Raw genomic sequence first — 23,874 nt, 5'->3', positions numbered from 1 at the left:
TATTTTCCCGCACCATTTACACTGGGTAAGTTTGAGCCATTCATTTTTAGTTCAGCCTGTTTATAAAAGGGTGAATGTAGCCTTCAGTGAAGTGTTTTTGTCCTCACCATTTAGGTGTTCTGAAAGCAGACATGTTGAGAGTGGATCTAAGAACCCCAGGGTCACCGCACAAGATACTCTGCCAGCTTCTCTGCTTTATCACCCTTTTTGACTCTAAAAATAACCATAGTTTGCTAAATAAACCTCACTTTGCATTAAATATGACTTGAAAGCAGCGATTGAGAACATAAACTCAACAGAAAACTCACAGACTTCTATTTAACTGGACTTTTTTTTTGGAAGCAGAAGCCCCCTGCTGGCCATTTAAAGGAATGCAGGTTAAAGGCACTTCTGCACTCCCTTAGCTTCTTAGACCCAGGACCATCATTTGTATACAGTTAATGCACTTTACACACACATATAAGCAATGTTTAAAAAAATTAAGGCAGACTCTGTATTCTTTTTGTGAATGCTATGAGACCTCTTTGAGCTTCTAGGGGACCCTGGTTAGGAATCATTAAGCTACTATGATGTGTTAGTAATTTATAATGTTACAGATTACAGTTTTACAGTTTTAAAATGTGAAACTTCTATTTGTAATATTTAGTCTTCAGCTTTATTATTTTTTACTTTGTGTCGAGTAAACTATTTCAGTAGTTCTCCCACTTCTGTCTTTTAATAAATTCCTGGATTTGTGGACGGACAAACCCAAAGTACCCGCTGTAACCGAGCAGCTCAGCTCCCTTTGATGGAGAGAAATCTCCGCTCAGACCGCTTAAAATCTCATTTTCCTATATGATCTCCGATGATTGAGGAGCGGCAATGATTTCCCCCCCTCTGTCCCTCTCTCTCTCCTACTCTGGCCCTCCTCCCTGCCTCCTTTCCCCTCCCTCCCTCTCTCCCACACGCTTTCATAGTCTACAGACCGACAGGCTGGGCGACCCCCCTCCCCCCCTTCCATCATTTTCCCATCCCTTACTCGCTTCCCTACAACAAATATGGCCGCGAAATCTGACGGTGCACCCGTCTCTCTCCGAAACGCAATCCCACCCGAGTGCCCCTCCAGGTCGGACCCGCGGCCTCCCCAGCGCCGTCCCGCCGAGCAGCGCTATACCCTCTCGGACTGCTGCTGGACGCTGTGCGCCCTTCTGGTGTTCTTCGCGGACGGGGCCTCAGACCTGTGGCTGGCCGCGGACTACTACCTAAGGAAGTACTACCCGCAGTTTGTACTGACTCTGGTCTTTGTGATAGTCCCGTCCGTGGTCGTGCAAGTGTTGAGCTTCCGATGGTTCGCCTACGATTTCTCGGAAACCGTGGAAAGCGGCACTGCCGCGGCCGCCGTGGTGGCAGCGTCGGGAGCTGCGGAGCGCGACATCAGCACCAAGGACAGCGGCGAGCGGGGCGCTGGCCGCTCTGCCGCGGCCGGGGTGCTGCCAGGGCCGGGCACCGGGGGAGGAGCCCGGGGGTGCTGCAGAGTCTTCGTCTGGCTCTTCCAGGCTCTCATTCACATCTTTCAGCTGGCACAGGTCTGGAGGTAAGTCAGAATACTCAAAGCGTGATCTGAGCCGAGGGGGGACTACACATTGTGGCTGTGTGTGTGTGTGTGGGGGGGGGGGGGGGGGGGGTCTTTCAAAGCACAGCATCACTCCCTGTAGTTATGAAACCTAATCATTCAGGGAGGACTGCGCCCAAAATGCCAGAATATCTTTTTGTATTGTTTGACGTCTTTCACGAGCATGGAAAGGCAGAATTAGACTCCACCCTTCCACTCCCCCAACCCCCTGGCTGGCTTCTAGGTCAATCATCTGTTTGAAAATCACCAACTCATCCACACCAATCGCCTTCAAATGAAGTAAAAATGGGAGGAAAACAAGAAGGAAGAAAAATCCTCTTGTCTGTTCAGTAGGAGGAAGGAGCCTGACTGCTCAAGAAGAAGGATAATAGTCATAAATGTCAGGAGAGTTGCTTCACATTTACAGTGATACTTGCCTCTCTATCACTGTTTGGTGTATTTTTAGTTCCTACCTTGAGGCTCTGGCTCTTATGTTTGCAAAATCCATATTCTCAAACCTCCCAACAGTTTTTTTCCTTCGAGCCATGTTCATACCCAAACATGTTTAATTACTGGGCGCTAAAAACAAACCGGTGTACACTTTGGCATCGCTCTCAAATGGATGGCAGTAGGTCTGTAGGTCAGCTACTCAAGCAGTGATGGTGAGTCAGTGCTCAAGCTTGGAGTGCCCTGATAGGCTTTGACAGGTTTGAACTGCTGCCAGCCAGGAGGAGCCATTCATCTAAACTGTAGTAGGTGGACGGTTAGACAAAATTACATTCAAAGACAAGTTGTGTTTTGCAGACATGTCGGGCTGTTGTAGAAAGAAAGATGCAAATCAGTTGTTTGATTTATCCGTAGGCCTGCATAATCTCTGTCCTCTCTCGCTCTCGCTCTTCCTGCCTCTTTAGACAGCCCTATGGGTAATAACATATATTGATTCCTTATTTCCTCCTGGAGACTAGTGTGAGAGAGCGTGTCCTGGATCACATTAAAACATTGTGGCGGCACAGAATTACCGGTAATGCCATTAAAGCTGTGGTGCGTGCCCCGTTCATTGCCGTTCTGCTGCTGCTGCTCTCAGACCAGCGTGTCTGCACATTAAGAGGATTACCGCTGTGTGTTTTACCCTCAGCTGTTAACTCAGGAATGAGCCGTCACTGATACACAATTAGTCAGGTGAACCGGGATCAATTTGGGCCGGCTACCAGAATTGAATGTCAGTGCGCTTGAGATGTGATACGGGCTCGTGTCACACACAGGGCGTGCGATGACACTGTTTGTGTGTGTGTGTGCGTCCTCTTGTGTGGCTGAGTCTTTGACCCTCGTTATTGCACATATGCTCTATTTTCCCAGTCTGTTCCATCCCAAGGCACACTTTGTGTAGCAGGGGCCAGAACAAAAAAAGGGTTACACAATCTCCCCTGTGGTTCAGTGGGCTTGTTGACATAGGGCTTCTCTGACCCTTCTCCCCGAGGCAATTACTGAGGCGATTATAGCGTCAGTCCTCCGTGACAACCACCGGTGTTTTTCCAACATGTAGATGCTCTGTAGCGATAATCGTTTACACTCTGTATATTTGCATAGTGCAAACATATTTGTGCAGAAATATGTGTGCTTTTCTGCAGCATCCTGTTTGGTACCTATACAAGGTCACTGCAGAACGAATGGAGGTGGAACTACATGTCAGCAAAAGCTCAAGAGTTCAACAAAGGATTTGCAGCGAGCTCTTTTCTCCTTTCTAACCTTCAGCCTTGAAGGTTGCATTGAGAGCATTTATTTGGATTTCTTTTCTCTCCGCAGCTCCTTGTATTTTACTTTTTTCTGAATTCCTTGGACTTATTTTATTTGAAGAGAGACTGGAGACAAGCTTCACACATTCCCCCCTCTGATGTCTGTACTAAAATTATAACCACAGAGCTGCTTAGTTCAGTTTCAGTTTAATCTAAATCCCAGTGGGGCAAGTAACCAGCTTTCTGGCAAGAAGTACTGATGGCTCCCAGAGTTTGGAATAATGAGTTATGACTTCTGAGAGTCTGTGTTTGATGTCCAAAAGTTTTTGAAGCACAGCATTAAAGCCTAATCTCCCTTTTCCATCTCACAAAAACGAATGCACCGCTGAAAGTTTCTGAAATATATCTGCCTCTGATACTCAGGTATGTCCACGCCTTGTATTTGGGCGTGCAGAGCCGTTGGCACGGAGACCCAGAGCGGCGTCACTACTATTGGCGCATGATGTTTGAGAGCGCTGATATCAGCATGCTTCGTCTTCTGGAGTCCTTTCTGAAGAGCGCCCCTCAGCTCGTGCTGCAGCTCACCATCATGATCCGGGCCAATCAGGTGCTGCCCCTTCAGGGTAAGTGCCCCCAAAACGACCAATCACCACAGCCATCATGCACATGATCACATCAGTCAGTCATGAGTCTGCAGCCCACACTGTACGCACGCTGTGAGCGATGAGTCACTTGAGCTCGCCTCAATCAGGCTCCCACTGAGATGAGGGAAGTGCATTTTCTTTCTGTGCTACATGGTGAGACAGTTAACTCACAGCCATTTCCATCCCATCTTACTCCTCTTGCCAAATCTCTGTCTCTCTTCCTCCCTCTTCTCCGCTCTCTCCCCAGGGCTTTCAGCTTCTGCCTCACTGATATCCCTCGCCTGGATGATCTCCTCCTACCAGAAAGTCCTGAGGGACTCCCGAGACGATAAGCTACCCATGACCTACAATGCAGTGATAGTTCAGATTCTGTGGCACTTATTTACCATCGGAGCTCGCACACTGGCGTTTGCCCTCTTTGCCTCCGTGTTCCAGCTTTACTTTGGCATCTTCATCGTGGCCCACTGGTGCATCATGACGTTTTGGATCATTCAAGGCGAAACGGACTTCTGCATGTCCAAATGGGAGGAAATCATCTATAACATGATGGTGGGTATTGTCTATATCTTCTGCTGGTTCAGCGTCAGAGAGGGGCGCACCTGCTGCAGGATGCTCATCTACAGTCTCACTGTGTTTGTTGAGAATGTGGCGCTCACCACCTTCTGGTACCTGTACCGCAGCACTGGCGAGCGCCAGAGTACCTCAGACTTTTACGCCGTCGTGATGGTGTGCGTGGTGGCCAGCAGCTACGCTCTGGGCACCTTCTTCATGTTTGTGTATTACTGCCTGCTGCACCCTGACGGTGCAGTTTCAGGGTGGAGTTACATAGTGGAGAAGGAGGTGCCCGTGGAGGCTCTGGCCTCGCCAGCCTCCAGCCTCCCTCCTGACCTGGTAAGCAGCCCTCCCAGGACCCTTCAGAGAACTAAAGGGTCAGACAGAGAGCCGGGGATAGATGGGGATGTGTTTAAGGTGCGGCCACCTCGGGGAGCTCAGACCCCAGTGCCTCACCTCACACCCAGGACAGAGGGCCCCGTCATCCGGATAGACCTGCCCAGGAAGAAGTACCCCGCCTGGGACGCTCACTTCATCGACCGTCGGCTGCGTAAAACCATCCTGGTGCTCGAGAGTGCTGCCCCCGTTACACCGAGGATTCAGTACCGCTGCCTGGGCACTCCCAAAGAAGTGATGGAGTACGAAACCACCGTGTAATGCGCCGATGGTGCTGTGACTCAGCTTGTTCCTGTGTGGACATCCTGCCTTAAATAAAAATGGCAGGAGGATGACTCTCACTGAGTGGTCAGTTTTAGCTCCACACTTACTTAACGGCTCTCTGTTCTGGCCACAAACAGCCACAGCAGGGGATGGAGTGTTGTGTGTTTACTTTCTACATGGGGCAAGATTCTGCGATATTGTCTGGTGACGGTGCATATTTTGGTTTCTGTATCATTTCTCAGGTCAGGATGTGTTACAGAAAGATATGGAAGGTAGAGAGGATCACAGGCAGGCAGAGAAGTGGAGCTGTTATCAGTCAGAGGCAGAAAGTCCTCCTCGGCGAAGGTGCTTCAGCAAATCCTCGTCAGGTGGTCGACAACAGAGACAAGCCTTCAACATGCATGATTATTTATGGCAGCTAAAACTCAAACATCACCGAGTGAGTAGGTAGACTCGCACTGCATTTTTAAACACCATCTTATGTACATGCAGCACAGGTAGTGGTCTCCCGAATCACAATTTTCCATAGCTATTCACTCATGTTGAAGGAGTCTCTGAAAATGCTGTTTCTAATCCGAAGGGCACATCAAAAGCAACATTTGAGTTGAATGTAAAAACAGTTGAAAATGTGATTATTTGTGACAAGGCTTTGAGCATTTTTATGCTGTTAGTGGGATTGTCATCATTCCTGTGACACTATATTTGTTTTTTGTTTTTAAGGTAAGCTATGTGCGTGTTTACAAGCAATCTGTTATTTTGGGGACATGCCATCACTATTATAACAAGATGCACCTTCCTCAGAATGTGTATGTACTGAACACTGCATTTTACAGGACTCAACAGCTGTATTTTCATACTGCATCCATCTTCCACAACAAAAACAAAACAGGACAGATGATAATTTACATGTAAAATACTGTAAAATGAAGAAGTTGTTGCAGAGGGACAGCACTGTCTGTATTTGTACTGTATTCATATTTTGTTGTCTGAACAGTGTTTAAAAAATAGCTGCAGACTCCAGACTCCTAACAGAATAGCTTTGATATTACTGATGGTACAGGCATGTAGTACTTTTGGTAGCCCTTTATTTTGCCAGTCTGTGATTTCCTAATAATTTCCTCAAAAGCTTTTTAGGACTAGTTTTGTAGTTTGGCACAAGCAGATTAATAACATCCAGAGAAATTTTAGTGAACATATTAAAGCACAGCATTAAAATCACTTGTCTAACTCCTCTTCGCAGATCTTTTGGGTCTTATAGGGTCTGGGACATACACCCTGTTAATTGGGTGTGTGCTGACACATCACTCTAGAGCACAATCCTATTAGGATCTGGGAAATTTGGATGCTGGTGCTCCTCCTAGGGCTGTTTATTGTGTTCCTTGAAAATGAGAAAGGCCATGTTTGGTGCATGGTGCATAGTCTGGTTTGAGGAAATCACTGCTACAGTAGCAGAGATGTGCCTCTGTTCACAAAACAGACTCCTTTTGCGCTGTGTTGTGAAAGCCTATTGGCCGAGAGTCTCCCAAAGAATTAATTCTGCTGACGACAATCAGAAAGTGATGACAAAGCTTTTTGGTGCCATTCGTGGGCAGCTGAGAATCTTCAGCTTCACTTTTATATAAAGAGGAAAGAAAGAGAGCGCTTGGAGAAAACTAAGCAAAATCACAGGACTCTTGTAAATTGTGGAAATATTGTACTTGTTACTTAAATCCAGAGTCGTTCTTCTTTTGTCTGTAAGGGGCAGATATTTGAAAAAGGGACTTTATTCTTTTGAGTAAAGCCAAAGTTACATCCACGTGAATTCCAGTCCACCCGTTACAGTTTTTTTTAGTATATATAATTCATTCATTCTACGCTAATTATTGTAAACAGTGTTTTTGTATTTGTAGACAAATTGCCAACAGTTTTACACGTTTTGTTGACCTCCTGAAGGTTTTGGATGCATTCTTGTAAACTGTGCATGTGGAGACCGAAAGAAGGACTGGGATTGCAGTCAACTATCACCTGAAGAGGATTTAGCTTTTTAGAAGCTTTTATTTTAAAGTCACCTGCGTAAAACAGCGATCAGTGCATGTAACTGGAACTCTTGGCCCAGATATCAGATGTGAGTGAGCCCTTTTTTATTACAATTTACCCCAGTGTAATAGCAGTTTACAAATTCACCTAACAAATTAAAGCTTTCCAGTTCGGACCCAGCATATAAAATCTGCCAAATCAAACATGCAGCACTACCTCCTGTCACGACCCCGTGAATTAGGGAGCTGCTGAAAGTAGCACCACCCGAATTTAAATAATTGTTAAAAATGGACTGTTCAGCACAGTCCATTTTTAACTATAATTAGTGACAAATTACACTGAATTAAAGTCATTTTACATGAATCTTTTGAGGAAATTATTTTTAATTAATGGACTCATAAAATAAAGTTTTACCTTCCTTTCTTTTATCAGGGTTGTTTTTCTATAGAATAGTCACACAGGAGAGATTTTCTGACTTTTGTGTGTGCTAGTGTGTGTGTGTGTGTGTGTGTGTGTGTGTGTGTGTGTGTGTGTGTGTGTGTGTGTGTGTGTGTGTGTGTGTGCAAGCTCACATACCAGCATGTGTATGGGTGTATGTGGGAGAGTCCTGCCGTGTCCATTTAAATTAATTTGAAGCTGTGTCTATGACAGTTTTGTTGTAAACACCGTCCTTTAAGCTGGTTTTTCCCAGATGGCAGAAACAAAAGAGAAAAAAAAAGCCCACAGAGCACCTTTACCACGCCTGCTGCAGTCAAAGAAAAAAAAAGCCAGAGAGGCTTTGATTATGGTGCTAACTCAATCCATCAATAACAACCACACAATGTACCATAAAATGAGTTTGTTGTGGCAGGAGCTGGGTGGGGCTGTACCTCAAACACAAAAGCTAGAATCTAAAAGCCTTAAGCTGGTCATGCCAGACTGTTGCTGTTCAGAGCAAGAAAAAAAAGATGGAACAAGAAGGTGGAGATGATTTCATGATGTTGTTGTTGCTAAAATAAAGAGCAGTGTGTTTACCTGACTATCTGTTACTATCTTTTTGCATAGATAAATGGTGAATGACTGTAATGAGTCGGAACAACAGGCCAGATGTAGGCAAACAAACATTTAGTCAACTAAAACATGATGACAGATAAAATTCTATCCATGTGCATGTTTCAACCTGCAGCATGTTGATAGAGGTTGATATTATCAAGACTCAAGACTTTTTTTTTTTTTTTTACATTGATTTCATACTTCAGTCTTACAGTTGGTGGTGAGAAGTTTACATACACTTGTCACGGGCATCGATGTCACGGTAGTTTGAATGAACTCTACTAAGAAAAAAGGTCAATTATCCAGCCAGACTTAAGGCAGAAGCAGGTTACAAAAAGTATTGATCGATTTGCAACTTTCTAAGAGATATTTGATCAAATGTTAGTGTAGGTGAGTGCATAAATTGAACCTGTATGTTTACTTTTAAGCCTGTTTGGATTAGAGAAAACCTGTGCACCCAGTTCTTGTTTTTTTTTAAGTCATTATAGATGTAAGCTATTCCACTCTGAAGAAAAATCACTTAAAAAAAAAATCAGCAAAAGCCCCAAATTACCACAAAATTCATGCCTATGATAAGTGTATGCAAACTTCTGACCACAGCTGTAGATAGATACTTCAGAGGCAGATCGACAGATTGTTCTGATTAGATTGAGTCTTAATCCCATCTCTGCAGGGGATCAGTGGATTATCAGTACTGAACTTGTCAGTACTACCCACATCTCCAAACATCAGCACAACACAATGTGCCCCCTCTTTGGCACGCTGCTTGCAGTGTAATTCCCTTAAATGGTGAAGGAAGGAAAGGACCTATTGATTGCTCCCACTCAGGAGATGGAAAAGCTTTCACACTTCAGTTTCTGTCTCGGAGAAACACTCACTACGAGACTATAAGTGTGGAACCAAAATGCAAATATTGTGCTAACCGTCCCATTAACTGTGATTGCTGCAGTACAATGAGATAACAAGCAGCCGCGCTGTCTTTGATCTCACAATTACAGTCTCACGCTCCCACTGACTTGTTCACAAATGCTAAATAGGTGCTGCTGTAATTTTCTCAAAAGCAAAACAATGGTGTGAAAATATCACTTCAACATTTATTTCTTCTAATGAGTCACAACTGTAAAATCACAGGCAACCATACAAAGACGAGGAATTTTTTTCACAGCTGTCAACGACATCCTGAGGAAAGCTATCTGGGGAGGGAACAAAATGAGGAGGAGGAGTGCTAAAGTGATGACAAGATCAACTGATATCTGATCTATCATAAATTTAAATTTAAAAAGTAAAGAAGAAATGGCAGAAACACCCTTCAACCATGTTACAAGCGTTAATGTTCAATAGTTTGTCCACCAGAGGGCACTGTGCAACTTGGTGCCATATGTTTAGAACACCACAAACACAAGAAACAGCTGATCTGGGCAGAGTGTAACTGAGTAATCCACGACTTGTGACAATAAAACAAAATTATTACATGGTTACCAGTTTTAAATGAAGTGTTAAAATGGACAATTTCCCCACAGCAACAGGGTTTGTCTCCACTATAGCCCCCCTTTTTATTAGTACCTACTCGGATCAGCTCGACACAGTTCACCACAGTTTTCAGGATTTTCAATTAAGTCATAGTACCTGGTACCAGGTGCCTGTTTAGTACCTGCTTGGCTGGGGTTCCAAGCATACTGAGCAGGTACTAAAATGTGACATCATCAGACTCCATGCCACCGATTTGCTGATCAGTAGCGATGAATCTTGAGAGGATCTCAAAAAACTCAAAACCGCCATTTTTGAGGGAACAAGGGAAATGGCTACAAAAAACAAAGCCATGGTCCCCCGAGTCTAACAAAAACCACAGCTCGAGCAGCAGGCATATTCTTGCATCAACGTCCACCTTTGTTCTAGCATTCATGTCGCATAATAATTATGGCACAGGATGCTCTGCAGCATTACTATGACGACAACCACACACACTAGGTGGTACTGGATTGTAATGAAAAACCAGTCGATCCAAGTTGAGTCGTGGCGATCCGTGGCGATACATGACCGATCTGTGCCGAGTCGATCCAAGTAGGTACTAATGGAAAAGGGGCTTATTGGGCTGGGGCTTTTCTTTGTGACTTTTGCATGTTTTCCCCATGTCACCCATTGTCTCTGGGTACTCCAGCCTTCTCCAAAAAACTTGCAGTTAGTGGGGTTAGATGAATTGTCTTTCTGTATTAACTCTGCAACAGACAGTCAACCTGTCCAGGGGTCATCCAGCTGGGATAGACACCCCTGCAACCCTGAATTAGATAAGCATGAAAAAATGGTTAGGTTAGCAAGGACTCATAAATAATTACACGTAACATGTGTTAGAAAAATCTGTTTATTTTTGTGAATCTAGATGGAAAAATATCGACAGATATATGATATGTTAAATCAGAAAATATCGGCACTGGTATCAGTATCAGTCTTTAAAAATCCTGTATTGGGTCACGCTCTAATGCAGACACAATAATTAAGTAAAAGAATAATGAAATACTTGAATTTTATTCACCAGAAGTGAAACACAAACTTCTTAGATGGTCCGGCCTACACAGGAAGTCACAATGTTTGTTAAATAATTCAAACACAAAGGAGAGATCCAGTTAAAAAGTGAGTCCTAGCAGACAGCTCCCAGCTACAGTTACCTGGGTCATCATTCATTCACCCACACATCTTGAGTCATTCCCAGGCCAGATGAGATATGTAATGTCCCCAGTGAGTTCTGGCTTTACCCTGAGATCCCTTCCAGTTGGGTGTGCCTGAAAAAACCCCCAAAGGGAGGCATTCGTTCACCTATCAATCAAAGCAGGACTTTAGGCCTTACTAGCATTCAAGTGGATGACTTATAAATAAGTGTGCGGTTGTTATCAATAGGAAAATGATCCAAAGAGAACAAAAGTGTTTTTGTGCAAGGCTGTCAACGTGCTTTTTAATGCTATAAAGTTGGACATTTTAAGATGGCAGTCTTTGGAGACTGATTCACTTTTGGAGTCAGCCTCAAGTTGAACCCTAGAGGAAGTGCAGTTTTTTGACACTGTTGCATTGGCTTCTTTCAGCTCCAGAGACTGCTGCTTGGACATAACACATTTAGAAAAAATGTTTGCTTCCTTGTTGATTTTCAGACTTTCTTTTATGATAAAACACCAAAACATTCATATAGCTTGAATGCTCAATAAGAGTGGAAAATTGCTAAATAAATGTCAATAAGTACATTATCAACATTTGTAGATTACACCAGCTTGACTGAATGTTTTAGGAATCGCATGTCCATAAATGGCCTATAGAATCTCTCAATCCAGCCAACAACATAGTAAAAATCAAATAAAACTCCCAAATCAGTAAGATGCAGCGCTATGCTAAACATACAGAGGTAACTGACTGCAAAATTCTTTAACTCATTTAAACTGCAGTGTATTTCATCAGAGACCTATGCAGTGCTGCATATCAGACAACTAGCCAAATTGAAATTAATTTAAATGCAACTGGAGCCTTTAGGTGGATTTGGCAATTCTATTCAGGCCCTTCGTTTAATATTATTAATAAAATTTGTTACCCTGTTTTGATGTGAAAAAACACTCACCCACCTTTGATTACATTGAACACATTTTTATTTTTTTTAAAAAAAAAAAGAAGATTGTTCATTAGTTTTCAATTCATTAGTTTTTAGACCTTGATGCCCTCGGACTGAAAAAAATATTTATGCATATTCTGATTGATATAACTGATATAATTGATTAGTTGTCATATATAAAAGCCATTGAATATTTCCTTTGTTACTAGCGCCCTTCCCACTATAACATTACAGCCAACCAGGTACAAGAAACTAGAATATTTTGGTGACTATATCCAATCCCCTACCAGTATTTACACGATTTAATTTGCATAATCACCCTCAAAGCCAATCAGCAAACAGAGAGGTGGGGCAAATATGCTCTTACCGGTTTCGCTTTGCCTTTTCGTCCAACTGCCACATTTCAAACTAGAATGGCGACCGCTCTTTGCGGTCTACAGTCCACTGGCAGTAAATCGGCAAAGACTCACCAAGACCAGCGCAGGAAAGCGAAGGACTCCCGGCGAAGACAGGCTGCTCTGCTGTTTCTCAGTAATATCTCACTCGACGGACGACCCCAGTGTCAACCTAGCGATGGAAATGCCGACCAGAAAGCCGCTGAGGAGCCCCGACCCAGGGACAGAGACTGCGGTGCCGCTGTTGTGCCCCAGCCGTCGGATAGTCAAGGACCGGTCGCCCAGGTGACAGACCTCGCCGCAAGCGGTAGTGGCTCATCCTCCAGTTTCCCAGGGGTGGTCGGTCCGGGTGGACCTTCTTTGGTAATGTCCGGGCCAGGTGCTGTTGGAGCTAACGAGGTATTTTTGGATAGTACCAGTGCGGCCGAGACGCTAACCCCAGACACTCCTCTTTCTCCCGTCCCGACCGGACACCCGCACTGCTCCCGTGTCAAGTCAACGCCCGCCGCGCTCAGTCCCGTCGGTGCCGGTAATTCTCTGGATTCACGGCAGAGGTGAGCACATTAGTAATTTATGTGTCAACAAACGGTACTTTGGGCCTTTAAACGGGGCTACTGACTTCCGTAAGAGACGGCACCAGCTGGTATCTTCAGGGGAAGTCACTTTGATTTTAATGGGTTCCAGCATTTTCGGTATTATTAGCTATCAGTAGGTCTAAATGTTAAACACGAGCACTTAAATCAGGGTTATGTCCCCATAATCTGGTCAAAACTGTTCATTTGTGTCCTGAATTAAAACGATAATGTAACATGTTCTATATTCATGTCAGAAGTTGGGGAATTCCTTTGCTACGCCAGACAAAAACAATCAACAAAACATATGACATGACAAAACAGAAGCTGAAGTAAAATAAAGGAACCCATTATTTTTTTTAATGTATATGTATATAAAATATAATAATAAAAGTGTGAATATAATATAATCATAATCGCAACAGAAGTCTGCATTAAAAGCTATATGTAATAGAAAGAGGAACAGAATAAGTAAAAGTCTAAAGGTAATTTTTTAATTTCAATAGAACAAATAACGTGAAATAGCTCAGTACATGAAATAAAGCACATTTGTTATCACTCTGTGGTGAAAATACTCCAAATAATTCGGCTTTACCTCCAAACCTATAAGGCAAAGAGATTTGTGATTACAGTGAAAGTCCTAACACTTGCACACTCTTTGTTTGGGTTATGTTGTGAAAGCATTATTAATTAAAGTGGTGTTTTAATCAGGCTGAGGAATGTCTCTGGCTCACCGGGACCCAAAGTGCCAAAGAAAGTCCACTTCATCAAGAGTATGAGGCAGTACGATACCCGAGGATCCAGGTGAGTCTCAGAGCAGTGTTTGTACACATATTTCCACCCAGATTTTAGCAGAGGAATGTAAAAAAATACAGAAAAATCTGTCTGTTTAATTTTTAAATAGGCCTCAAATATAGCAGCGTTGTACTCCTCTGTAATAAGCTGCTTATCTGGTGCACAAGCTGCAGAGGAATAACAGGGATACAGCTGCAGAGTTGCGATTGCTACAGTGAATTTAATCACCCCTGGAAGCTTAGCAAAAGCCAAAAGAGGCGCAGTGTGGAAATTTAACACCCCATTACACCAACAGTAAGGTAACCCAGAGGGGGCCAGGGAAATGAAATGCCACACTGCTGGCAGCTGGTTGACCACAACAGCGAAAAAAGAAATATTCTATCTGTAAACTTTGGCACAAACATGTCAAATAATTATTTTTTTTAATCGATTATCTTACTCCCCATTTGCCATCCAACATCCACTGTCTACTTCATATCCATCCCCACATGCATATATATGTGTGTTCAGTGTTTTCTGCTGGTGCGTGCAAACCAATGACAATCCCAAACTGTCCCACAGGTTTGGCTTTCTGTTTCAGTTTGAGGCAGACACACATTGCGTGTTACTTCCTGAGCTGAAGGGAAGCTCTCATTTAGAGTTTATACCATAAGGTAATTAGCACTAATAGAAGTCAGTGTTGTAATACTGTCCCCCCCCCACAAGAGATTTGGTATCTCTCCGAGGGTCAGCCGGGCTGCGTGTTTACAGCTGAGTGTTGGCAGTGGCTGCTGACTGTATGTTATTGATGTTTTTTGTGGGGAGCTGTTTTTAGTACGTACTGGTTGTGGTGCTGCTCAGTAGATCAGTCTGTTTGTCTGCATTTCTGTCAGCACAGAGGAGTCCTCGTGAGTGTTTACTGTGTTTGCTGGTTGCCTGTTCCTGGTTTGAATGAATCCAGCTGTAGTTTCAGCCTCTTGTGTATTACCAATACATTCGAGTTGCACAGAGGTTTATGCACTATATATAAGAAGAAACACAGAATCAGCTAATCTGAGTTACAAGCCCCAAAATACATAGAAGTTGGTCAAAATGGCACTTTTTAGGTCGCCTTAATGTTTCTGCAACCCTCATGTTGTACCAGAGATGGCTGAAAAACACATTTAAGGTCTGTTAAAGTTTGAGCATCGATATCTTGGGATATTATAATGTCAAGAGCAGAACCGCTCTAGTTATATGTATATGTATAAATATAAAGATTTGTGTAATGTAGAATAATAGAAACAAGCCGTGCGTTGGATGTTTTATCTGTTTTCTCATATTTCACTGGAGAAAACTTTAGAAACTGTTTTTAGGGTGAACCTCTCAAAGGTCAAATCATCATGCGGGAAAGGTGGCAGCTGAAAATCATTCCACTGAAAATCAATCAGTGGCTCCCACCTGACTCCCTCATAACCAACTGTAAAATAGAACGAAAATCACCAATATTCAGAGTTATGGACTCGCAAAGTATATAAGTGTGGGTCTATTAGCCAAAGGCTTAGGCTTCAGACTACCAATACATGTTTCAGTCATTTTTTTCCCAACGCTGGCTCTATGAGATGTCACTGAGAGCAGATATCTCTCTACTCACATGGATCTTGCCTTTCAAACACTCTCATTTACTAGGGGCAACCATTCAGAAGAATGCTGTCTCACAGGGAGCTAAATCAGCTTGTTTCAGTAAGATAAATAGGGATTATTTTCAACTGTGAATCACACAAAGCGCTCTAGTAGAGCCTAAGGACAAAATATGGAGCTGGAAATGAGCAGAACACGTCCTCTTTCAAATATTAATTGAATATTTGCAGAGTTGATGTTATTAAAGCAAAGAAAACGCTCACAGTATTGGCATACCTGTGGTTTTTATGCCCTGAAAAAACGGATTGTGATCCAGATTTTATGAATACCTTTGTGACTCGAATGTAATGGTTCCCTCCTCCTGCTTTAGGTTGTTGTCGAGAGCTGTGTAGCTTTAGTACTGACAAGCACAGAAGCGGCTGTGTGACTGATTTTGCCGTCGCTGCAGCTGATGAGTGTTCGTGTAGCTGCAGAGTAGTGGTGACTGTAGCTGTTGCTTGTAGACTGACACACCATCTGTTTTGTCTGCCTGTACTTGTTGTGTCCTGCAGGATCATGCTGATTTGTGCCAAGCGGTCGCTTTACGCTGCTTTCTCAGTGCTGCCCTATGGAGAGAGTTCAAATATCAGGTACAAAGAAAGCACCATCCCAAGCAGAGAGCACCCATCCTTCACTTTTGTGTTTCCATCCTCCTCCTGTTTGATCCATATCATTCTCAAAAGGGCAGCGAGTGTGCAGGAGTGGGTGGAACGGTCACATAAATGTGTCTTTTCGTGAACAGTGACCCTAAGCTGGAGGCTCAGAGGCAAAGACTCTCCTCGGTGGTGGCTGCTGATCTGCTTCCTTCTCTGGAAGGTGTGGAGATGGGTGCCTGTGGAAAGGTGAGTGCCAGCCTGATGTACTGCGATACCTACAGTATACACACGATTGAAGCTCTGCTTGTGCTGTGACTCATACTCATCTGAGACTAGCACACTGTAACTTGCCACTGAAGACTTGTGCACTATATTAAAAACATACCAGACATTGAGTAGATCACTAGATCAGAGGTGGACACATTTTTATTTTCCAGAACACTTTATTAACTACGATGAAGTCATTAGGATGACAACTAAATTATGTTAAACTCCATGAAACTGGTAGACATATCAGGTTATTTTTTTCTGGGTGAAAGTGTTTCCTGCACATAAAGAATTTTCTTTCCTCCATATGGAAAAAAGGGCTGCAACTTTGTGTTTTAATCTGAAGAATTTTGCCTGACTCAAAATGAGCTTATATTGGGTGACCATGCATATAAGCACAGTGAAGGTTAATGCTAATTCTGGATATTTGATAAACATAAAAATCTGTTTTATGCTTGAGTAAATGAGCGCTCTAGCTGTTAAACCTGAATGAATATCAGGTCAGAGTCATTACAGTCAGTTGCCTCGAGATTCATGAACATAGTGCTGCCTTGTATTGATTTTTAATTTATTTCATTTATTTATTTATTTTTGGGACTGGGAGTGGACGTCGGGGACCAAACTGTGATGATTTGCAGGCGGCTTCTATCCTTCGAGCTGTACTTTGCTCATCTGTGCAGTATATTCAGAGTTTGTCAAAACTGGATTGCCCTTTTTTGGGGGGAATTAGACGAGCAGATTGTTGTTTGGTTTCTTTGTGTTTGTTTGTTTTTATTGTAACTAAATATACTGATGAAAAGGTAGATACTTGACTGTCTCGTTATTCCTCAGACGGTGTCCTACGCTCAGTTTCTTTATCCAACCAATGCCTTGGTGAGACAAAAGAGCGGTGGCAGCAGCAGCAGTGGTCCACCAGATAACTGCACAGCCCAGACCCCTCAGTCACGTTTCCGAGGCAACGGGCAGAAGGGCTTCACCCCTGCTCGTCTGAACAACAGCGCGGCACAGGACCCATGTATGAAGCTTACAGATGTGTGCCTGCATCTTGATCCTAACTGACCGGAGCCGTAATTATTCACTCATTTGTGTGTGTGTTTTGATTTCAGATGTGGAGGAGGTGGCGGAATATGACCCAAACCTGCTCAGTGACCCTCAGTGGCCCTGCGGGAGACACAAGCGGGTTCTCATATTTGCATCATACGTGGTGAGCGAGGCTGCAGCTCTTACTTTCATTATCAGCTAGTCGGGGAGTTATTTATCAGATCGCAGCAGATGAAACCAAGCAAAACAAAAAGAAACTCGGGTTTTTTTTTCCCTCATCTTACAAGCTAACTTATAAACACCGAAACAGGTTTATAATAGAGGTGGTGTTCGTTCATCATCGGTTCGTCTGTGGTGTTGTTTTTGCCATCAAAACTCAACTAATTTTAACTGAGGAAATAGCATCCATGTCTCATTCACATTTTGTGTTTTATACCAGACCTCAGTTCATCCACTCTGAAATAAGGCATTTACCACCCCTCCTGCTTCCCTTTAAGCCATCTTCATTCTTATTGGCTGTCCTTCCTCTGGTGGGTGGGCCAGAGATGTTAATATTGGAAATCTTTGGAGAATTCTCTGCAAATTTGGCTGTAGGAGTCCCAGGAGGAAAAAAACGCTCATAAAAACTTTTTAAGTGTTTCTTTTTTTAATCAGCTTAGACCTGTGATAGTTATAATTGCATTTTTATGTCCCTATCCCCACTGAAATTATAGGAACTTTAGATAATGCTTAAAAGTAAGCTCCCAGAGGAGTTCCAAGGCTTCTGTGCTCACAGCCTGAGCTGAGTGCCTGTTTTAGCAAACTAGAGATATTCTCTCCCTTGGACTTCATATAAAAAACCTTCTGAGCATACGCCACCTTGTTCAATTAAATCATCTGCAGCATGTGACAGAAACAAAAAGGTCCAAAATCTAAAAATGTTCAGCTGATAACCTCATAGCAGTTATAAACGAGAGCAAATGCTGACTGGAGCTGAGGCTGTTAAATGTTTAACTCTGTATCTGTATTGCTGGGGATGAGAGAAACCTGATTTTACAGTGAGGTTTGTCCTCGAAGGAGGTGCTTTCTCTGCCATGTGAATGGATAACCAGGTTACTAATAAACCTTTCCACAAATGCAATACAAAAGACTGCAGACATGGAAAGTAACAGTGGAGCAAACACAGAATGACAACACAGAAAAGTAAATGTTTGTGTGCACGTTTGTTTTTACAACTCGATCCAAAACTCCCAGACGTCTGCAGAAGTCTCCCAAAGCATTTCTTACTTCAAAAAGCATCAGAGGATATAAAAAAACCCAAAATAGTTTCCCTCGTGTTTTTGTATCAGATTCCAGTCTGCCACAAGTCATTTCACACCCACAAACTTGAAATGGGATTGTTGCAGCAGTGGATTGTGTTTGCAGGAGGCTGCTCAGTATGTTTTTGTGCAGTTTCATTCAGCACCGCCACACCCAGAGCAAACACTGTACATGCTGCTAGCTATAGAAGCTAACCCGCCTGTTAGTTTCTAACAAGAGATGACTTCTGCAAATAGCTACATAAATAAACTTGGATCCAGGTGGGGCTCAGTTGATGAATTTGTTATTAATCTTTGCTGGAAAGTAATGAAAAATATATACAATGAGAAATGATTCAAGGCATGGCTGTTCCTCTGGTTTTCCATGACGCTGTGGGCCGTGATTGTACACAGTGTTACATAATAATAAAAAAAAAATGTCATGTCTGGAAAAAATTTCTGATATTTTAATAGAGTTAATATATTCACTGAAGCATGCAAAACGCTACCTTCATAATATAGTTACAGAGTTACAGGCCCTCGGATTAGACACAGAGTGGTTGAGATTTGGCATTTTATTATTTTTATTTACCTTTTTTTTTTAAGTATATTTGAGCCCCATGACTTCATAAGTACAGTAGATATCTACATGAAAATTTTCAAAGCAGAAAAAAAACAATCACGTTGTCTAATTATACCAACACAGAGGCAATCACGACTTGGAGATCAACCTGACAGTTAAAAAGAAGACATTTCATGTGACATAACCTATTATTGACCAATTATCAATCCCATGACATGACCGTGAGATGACCCTGAAAGTCTACCCAAAATGCACTTTTTAAAGTGTTCTTCAGTAAATTATTAGAAACCAGATCAAACATCCAGGGTACCAATGCTTGTTTCTGTTTTCAGCATCACAGATATTAAGTTGCTATTAGCAAAAGTAACACCAGACTTACAATCACATTGGCTAAAATACCATGCACCTTGAATTATTTATTTATTGTAATTTTCAGTAGTTTCCAGGAAAAAGTATTAATGAATGTATGAAATGACCCCCACTTGGAGTCAGATGAGTGATTCTGAGAGGGTCAGCTGATTTTCATCTTATTCTGTTTTTTTTTAATTGAATGACCCACATTTAATTTTATATATAAGGGCAGATGTTATACTGACAAGACTGCACAGATTCATGTTAAAGGTTTTTTTCATGTGACTGGAGACATGATGATAAACACTCACAGGTCATAAATAATCCCACCCTTTCATTTTAGTCTCTAAAGTAGCTTGGCTGCTGGAAGTTTAATATGACTGTAAATGTATGACAGTCAAAAAAAGCACAACAGGGCTTCTTTGATAGTCTTAAAATGAGCTTGTTGAGTCGTACAGAAGCTCAAAGTGTAGACAACTGTGATGGAAAAGCTCCCGTCCTCTCACTCTCTGCTCTGTTATGTGTCCTCAGGCTTACAGTAACCATGTTTTCTACAGCAGGTGTGAACTTTTCTCCGTGTCCTCTGTGACCGAGTTTCTCTGAGTTTCCCTGGTTCTTTGTCTCGCCCCATCTGTCCTCCTTTGTTTCAGAAATCAGGACAGGCCAGTTTCATTTGCCTTGTAAATTGTTGTAAAGCAGTTCTGCAGTCATGTTGAAGAGTAAATAAACCCTTTATCTCCAGTTCACATGATTTTATTGTTCCTCAGCTGACTGCGTCACTTGTCTCTGACCTCCAGCATGAGTGTGCTGGTGAAGCAGTCCTTATCAACACAAGCAAAGCTGAAACGCTTTACTGCGGCTGTTATTCCTGGCTGTTCCATATTGACACGGCGCTTTTGTTTTTCCATCTCTGCAGACGACGGTCATTGAATACGTGAAACCATCTGACCTGAAGAAGGACATGAATGAGACTTTCAAGGAGAAGTTTCCCCACATTAAACTGACACTGAGCAAGATAAGAAGGTGCAGATTTCTCACATTCCTCTCTGATTTTGAGCCTTTTAAAGATTCGGCCTTGGTCGACACACACACAATACCCCCTTCTTAGAAAACTGATGACTGTGACTTCTCACCTCCTCTAGCCTGAAGAGAGAGATGAGGGCCGTGAGCGAGGAGTGCGGCCTCCAGCCGGTGACCATAGCAATGGCTTTTGTTTACTTTGAGAAGCTGGTGCTGCAGGGACGCCTCAACAAGCAGAACAGGAAGCTGGTGGCGGCGGCGTGCGTGCTGCTGGCTGCAAAGATCAGCAGCGATCTGAGAAAGCCAGAAGTTAAACAGCTGATTGATGTGAGTAAAGTTTCCACTCAGAAAACAAAACAGGATGTGTTTAAATGTAACTACCTACCTTTCTCTTCGCGCTCATACGAGAGCGGTAACTAGTGTGCAGTGTTGTGCTAAAACCAGACTTTAACTGACCCACAATCATATAATGCAGTGTATTCTTCAGGGCCAACAGTTGGGAGAAACAGAACAGTTTTTACAATAATATAAACTCAGCTCTGCAGAACATCTGCAGTCTCAAAAAAGATTAAAACCTGTAGATTTTCTTTCACTTAGTTTTTCTAAACTCTTAATTTTCATTTGAGTTAACGAAAATGTTTTATAGTAGCGAGTTTTAAGTCAACTGTAATAATCGTGGTCTGCATACTGGCAGCTTTCAAACTAAGTCTCGACTGTGGAGGCAGAATTGTTGAAGTAACATTAGGTTTAACCCTGTTCTCAGTGTTACATGTTTGGCTCATGTCTTACTGTTACTCCCAAGATCAGTACGTACAAAATCTACGCCTACCAGCCAAAAAGTTCTTTGGAAAATGGTGTCGCCTTTCATGGAAGATCAGACCTCAGTTCAAACATAGGCTCCTAATTTTTCCTGTTAGCAGAGGGTCATTTTAAAACACTTTTATATTTCTGTGAACCTTAATACTGTGAAATAGGGCGACTAAATCTTGCACTTACTGACCTTTTATATGAATTTTTCAAGGAGGCTAGTTTGAATCCTGTCTTTCTATTTGATCTGAGAGAACAGTGCTGAAACTGTCTCAGTGTCACTGTTTTAGGAACGCATCACTGTGTCGATGCTTATAAAATATGCATCCAACAGGAGGAAAGGCGAGGAATAAATCTGTTTTTTGATTGATGCTCAACAGAAAGAGATCTAAAGCTGTGCACTGAGGTCCGCAAACTGTTTGTTAGAGATCTGATTGGTCAGTAATTGGTGGTTTCTTACATGCTGAACTCTTATGTTGAACAAAATATGCTTAAAAATAAGTTACCATGACAATGAACCACCTTCATAACACTAAAGAAAACTCAGGGTTGAACCTGAAGTTAACTTAATAACATGGAGTCCTGCTTCATGGTGCAGGTCTATTTAATAACAAAAAAAAAGAAAAAGATATCACGGATCATTTAAGTCAACTGTTGGCATGGACAAAGCAACAGGACAAATCATCATCATCACCACCTGTTTCTTCCTCTGTTTTTTCTCTCCATGGACGAGCAGAAGCTGGAGGAGCGTTTCCGCATAAACAGACGCGAACTGATTCCTCTGGAGTTCCCGGTACTGGTTGCCTTGGAGATGGGACTATATCTCCCCGAGAGCAAGGTCATGCCGCACTACCGAAGGCTGGTACAGCAAGGTTAGACCAGACATGGCGGAGTAGGACGTGCACACGTGTGGCGTGTCGACCAGTTTATAAGCTGTGGTGTTTGAAATAAATACTTGTGGTACTATTTATTGTCACTGTACATTAACTAGGTTACACTCAGACTTGATGGCATGTGCTTCTCTCCCTGAATGTCTTTTTGTAGGTGTGACGTTCTCATGTTGATCCAGTCATGAGCTCTATGTTAGAGATGTTCACTGAGCACATTAATGGTGCTTTTATTTTGGTTTCTTGTGGGTTTTTAGGATGCCACCCTGTTTTAACGTCTATGTAAAGGTACGCTGTAGTGTGTGTGTGTGTGTGTGTGTGTGTGTGTGTGTGTGTGTGTGTGTGTGTGTGTGTGTGTGTGTGTGTGTGTGTGTGTGTGTGTGTGTGTGTGTGTGTGTGTGTGTGTGTAAAAAAGAAAAAAACTCCTCATGTGCACCTTTCTTGTTACTATACAGCCTGTATAGTATTTATTGTAAAAGACATATCGCTGATTTCTTTTCTTTTTTAAATGCCTTGTAAACCCACTGTGACGCTGAAGCATTTTTTAGCAATGAGCCTGAAACATGACACTGTAGATCGTAAGTGGGAAACATCTTTTTGGGGAGAAGTGGCCTTTAATTTGTTTACGTCCATTCGATATTTGTACTGTATGTCTCACAATTATCCAGCCAAACTCTCGTATTTACGTATTCTCGTATTTTTGTTTCGTGTCATTACCCAGGGATATGTTTTGTAAAATGCACTGGTTAGTTATCTTTTAATTCTCAGGAATTCTTACTTTTTCTTTTCTTTTTTGGTGTAGTCACACTATGGAAAAAGGGTTGGAACAAACTATGTAAAATGACCTTGAACGTTACGTCAAAGACATTTTTCAGGCTTGCAGCCACTCAGTTTCTGTCTTCAAAGAAACTTTGAGTTGCAAGCAGTCTGTTAGCAAATGAATGATGTCAATTACATGCAATCAGTTTGTGATAATGTGGGAATTAACTGTGATTAAATTGGCAAAAAGCACAAATCTGATGCCATCTGTTGGATCTACACAAAAATTCACATGAACTATTTTTATTCAGAGTCCAGCCAGGATCGCGTAGATTTAAAGGATGTGATGTGCGTGTCCTGTTCCACTCACTGGTGCAAAATGACTCTGCCAACATGTTGCAATCAGTCTGTGTGTTTACCAGTGAGACAGGAATTATTTGCAAACCTCGAGCGAGTCTAAATTTAGAGACTTGCTTCTTTAGAAAAGGTGACCTGCAGTTGAAAGCGGTGGCCCAGATGTTGAGGGTGTAGCGCGCCGAACCTCTCTCCAAAAGTTGAACATCGGAGATTGTCAACCTATTTTACTCTAGTGCGACTGAGCCGTTAATCTTTTGTAAAGTCAAACCCAAAGACGCCGTAGCGATCATCACTGGAAGATTGGTGTTTTCATTGTGACTCCATGCATAGATGAACCGGACGGTAGAAACGCGTCAAATTTGGACAAGTACAGACAAAAAGTGCCTGAAATCACAGCGGCAGTGAAATTGTTAATGATCGAAGTGACATTTCTTTGTCTTTCTGTGGTTGATCTTTAAATGTTGGTCTTGTCTGGGAAAGATAATCGGTCTTCTTACTTAATGGTGATTCAGTTTATTGTGTTTTCCTGATGTGATTAAATAAAAAAAAAAAGTGTTCAAAATAACCGATGTGCAGAAAATGTACGGTTGTTGTCGAATTGTTGGATGATAATTGTGTGTTTACACTGTTCTGTAAAATGAATGTTTTTAAAATATATTTTAAGACACTGAAAAATTAAGTTTGACTTGTCTTCTTGGCTACTAAAACAAAA

The 23,874-nt window shown here is 42.4% G+C and overlaps 2 protein-coding genes across 3 annotated transcripts; both read left to right on the top strand.

Annotated features, from left to right (window-relative positions):
- The first annotated feature begins 932 nt into the window (after positions 1–932).
- xkr7a (XK related 7a) lies at positions 933–8,214 on the top strand. Its single transcript, XM_084917402.1, has 3 exons — positions 933–1,573; positions 3,748–3,947; positions 4,216–8,214. Exons 1-3 carry the CDS (start codon positions 1,038–1,040, stop codon positions 5,175–5,177), a joined length of 1,698 nt encoding a protein of 565 aa, XP_084773528.1. The 5' UTR covers positions 933–1,037; the 3' UTR covers positions 5,178–8,214.
- A 90-nt stretch (positions 8,215–8,304) lies between these two features.
- On the top strand, positions 8,305–22,420 carry cables2a (Cdk5 and Abl enzyme substrate 2a). 2 transcript variants are annotated; one of them, XM_084917404.1, is made up of 9 exons: positions 8,305–12,766; positions 13,496–13,588; positions 15,730–15,807; positions 15,960–16,059; positions 16,912–17,095; positions 17,187–17,284; positions 20,249–20,355; positions 20,475–20,679; positions 21,896–22,420. In XM_084917404.1, exons 1-9 carry the CDS (start codon positions 12,231–12,233, stop codon positions 22,034–22,036), a joined length of 1,542 nt encoding a protein of 513 aa, XP_084773530.1. In that variant the 5' UTR covers positions 8,305–12,230; the 3' UTR covers positions 22,037–22,420. The 2 variants fall into 2 exon arrangements, with proteins under 2 accessions (XP_084773530.1, XP_084773531.1); XM_084917405.1 differs by lacking the exon at positions 15,730–15,807.
- The last annotated feature ends 1,454 nt before the right edge of the window (positions 22,421–23,874 follow it).

This window comes from Perissodus microlepis, chromosome 20, assembly GCF_051167445.1.
Source record: "Perissodus microlepis isolate ML-2025 ecotype Zambia chromosome 20, ASM5116744v1, whole genome shotgun sequence".
Lineage (NCBI taxonomy): Eukaryota > Metazoa > Chordata > Actinopteri > Cichliformes > Cichlidae > Perissodus > Perissodus microlepis.
The sequence above is the reverse complement of the archived record's forward strand: the minus strand, read 5'-3'. Positions and strand labels throughout refer to the sequence as shown.

What these genes read in the sequence shown, in the direction of transcription:
- xkr7a (XM_084917402.1), top strand. Translation starts at nt 1,038, where the DNA reads ATGGCCGCGAAATCTGACGGTGCACCCGTCTCTCTCCGAAACGCAATC. An exon ending in CAGCTGGCACAGGTCTGGAG is followed by an intron (nt 1,574 to 3,747) that starts GTAAGTCAGAAT and finishes TCTGATACTCAG; the next exon opens with GTATGTCCACGCCTTGTATT. An exon ending in TCAGGTGCTGCCCCTTCAGG is followed by an intron (nt 3,948 to 4,215) that starts GTAAGTGCCCCC and finishes CTCTCTCCCCAG; the next exon opens with GGCTTTCAGCTTCTGCCTCA.
- cables2a (XM_084917404.1), top strand. Translation starts at nt 12,231, where the DNA reads ATGGCGACCGCTCTTTGCGGTCTACAGTCCACTGGCAGTAAATCGGCA. An exon ending in ACACTGAGCAAGATAAGAAG is followed by an intron (nt 20,356 to 20,474) that starts GTGCAGATTTCT and finishes CACCTCCTCTAG; the next exon opens with CCTGAAGAGAGAGATGAGGG. An exon ending in AAGTTAAACAGCTGATTGAT is followed by an intron (nt 20,680 to 21,895) that starts GTGAGTAAAGTT and finishes ATGGACGAGCAG; the next exon opens with AAGCTGGAGGAGCGTTTCCG.